The sequence below is a fragment of the Nematolebias whitei genome, chromosome 6 (assembly GCF_014905685.2).
Source record: "Nematolebias whitei isolate Nwh7 chromosome 6, NemWhi1, whole genome shotgun sequence".
In the NCBI taxonomy this organism is placed as follows: domain Eukaryota; kingdom Metazoa; phylum Chordata; class Actinopteri; order Cyprinodontiformes; family Rivulidae; genus Nematolebias; species Nematolebias whitei.
The window spans coordinates 49,553,418-49,555,734 of NC_056503.1; the positions used below are offsets into that span (position 1 = coordinate 49,553,418).

A 2,317-nucleotide genomic window follows, 5' to 3' on the forward strand; every position below is an offset into this window, starting at 1 on the left:
GTTTACGTGTTGTGTTCAGGGTTCAGCTCTGTGTTTGTTTTTGTTTATGTGTTGTGTTCAGGGTTCAGCTCTGTGTTTGTTTGTGTTTACGTGTTGTTCGTTTCTCCTCAGGGCATCTATTTATCCCACGACTCGGATCGTTCAGGTGCGATCAGCTCCGACGAGCTGCCGCGTGCCTTCAAGGCAGCAGGTGAGGACATCGGCCCGCTCTGCGTTTGAGTCAGCTGAAAGGTTCTGGTGGATCTCAGACGGGTCGTCTTTGTTCTTGCAGGTTTCCCTCTGAATGAAGAACTCTTCAAGCTGATCGTCCGTCGCTACAGCGACGAGAACGGCAACATGGACTTTGATAACTTCATCGGCTGCTTGGTTCGACTGGACGCCATGTGCAGTGAGTCCCTGCTTCACTTTGGTTCTGATGCCTTTCACCAGTCGAGGGCGACGTTCTGCTAACACGCTAACAGCTAACAGCTAACAGCAGAGCCAATTAACCGTTTAGCGGATTAGCATTTTAGCTTACTTTGGAATCCATCCTTCCTCCCTCCCTCAAATTAGGTTTCGCCAACTTTAAGTCCACTAACGAAATTCTCACGATTGTTCCCGTCTGTTGTGGGCGTGTCTCGAAGGGTCCGTTAGGCACGCCATTGGCTGACGACGTGAACATGTGACAAGATGTGATTGGTCGACGCAGCGTCAACTGGAAGGAGACAAAGATGTGACGCAAACTGAGCGACAGTCGTCTTAGCCGTTAGCGGTTTAGCGTTAGCTTCTACTCATTTTTTTTTTTACCTCTTTAGCTTTAGCGAAGCTATTTTATTTTTATGTTTGTGCGTTTAACCACAGAGAAGTGTTTGGAAATACATTAAATTTATCGAACTTTTACTTTTTTTGGTTGCTCCTCTTTTTTTTTCTTACCCGTTTCTTTCGCTCTAAAATCGTAAAATTAACGAAGTTTAAAATAATAAAAAGGACTATTTTAAACCATCGCTACACAATATTCCTCCTGAAATATTCTGTAACATTTGGATAAGAACACAGTGTATTTCCATACTTTATGTTGATTAAATAACATTATTAGAATCAATATTTATTTAACAAGAGTGATAACTTTTACCTGAAGGAGCCAGGTTGGTTTGGGGATCTTTTCCTCTCAATAAATTAAAACATTGTTTAAAGTCAGTGTGACATCTTTGTCTGATTTCAACATCAGTTTGCTGCAAGAACAGAATAAACGTGGATCCTTGCTCACAGCTCAGTTAACGTGTTTTGATCATGAATTGTCCGTCCTGAAGGGAACGTTAATCTGTATCTAACGATGCGTTTGTGTTTGTCAGGAGCTTTTAAAACTCTGGATAAAGAAGGCGACGGCACCATCTCCCTGGACATCAAAGAGGTGAAACAGATTAGCTTTAAAAATATACAACATGAAGAACTTACCTGAGCAAAGAAACATTTTAACTTACTCTGGCTGATGCTCAGTAATAATCCGTTCTAGTGCCACTTATTAATTAAACACAAAATATTGCTTTAATCCCGCTAAATTATGTACAACGCTATTTGGTTGCAAAAGTCACATTTTTACGCATCTCTGAAAGTGTCATTAGTTAGTTTTTACTGATGTTTTCCTATAAACACGTCGTCTTCACATAAAATAATTTGTAAATAAAGTTTTTGTGCTTTTTGTTTACTGAAGAGCAGCAAATCCAAATGTCTCGTTTCAAACCGACTAACAGACGTTTTTGTGTCTGGCAGTGGCTCCAGCTGACGATGTATTCATGAAGCGTGCAGGAGAGCCGCTCCACACAGAAGACATCTTCTCACAGCTCCTTCCATGGTTTTTTCTTGTTGGTTTGTTTGTTTACGAATGTGCAGTTGTGCTCGAAATGTTGCCATATTTATCCAGCAGGACCACAAACAGCTAAAGTATAAAATAAAACTGGGATCAACCGAGCCCAAGGGCGAGCTGAGGACCTCCTGCCACCAGGTGGCGCTGCAACAACCAAAGTTTGTTTATTTCTAAAGATTTTCACTTTTATTAGGCTGACAAAGTTCATGGAAAAGTCTCTGACTGTTCAAGTAAAGTGACCCAACTGAAACTGAACTGTTGTTTTGTGTTTTTTATCGGGTTCAGAACCGGAGTGAGACGTCTTACGGTTCAGGTCGGATCATCTCTGAATCATAAAATATCAGAAAGATTCAGGAAAATAAAACGTCACGTCTGCGACCTTCATTTTTTAACATGTAAATACGAAGAGCTCGTTTTATTTAAATAATGTCAGTCCACAACAGAAACTGTCGGGGCACCGTAGAACCAAATGAG

General features: G+C 41.1%; 1 protein-coding gene across 1 annotated transcript in view; it reads left to right on the forward strand.

The window, feature by feature from the left end:
- LOC119411454 (calpain small subunit 1) overlaps window positions 1–1,797 on the forward strand; it is a 9,822-nt gene extending 8,025 nt beyond the window's left edge. The window contains exons 8-11 of the mRNA XM_037678406.1: window positions 112–190; window positions 272–388; window positions 1,332–1,390; window positions 1,750–1,797. Of these exons, the coding sequence (XP_037534334.1) occupies window positions 112–190; window positions 272–388; window positions 1,332–1,390; window positions 1,750–1,776 (282 nt within the window). The 3' untranslated portion in view covers window positions 1,777–1,797. The remainder of the gene's footprint in view (window positions 1–111; window positions 191–271; window positions 389–1,331; window positions 1,391–1,749) is intronic.
- The last annotated feature ends 520 nt before the right edge of the window (window positions 1,798–2,317 follow it).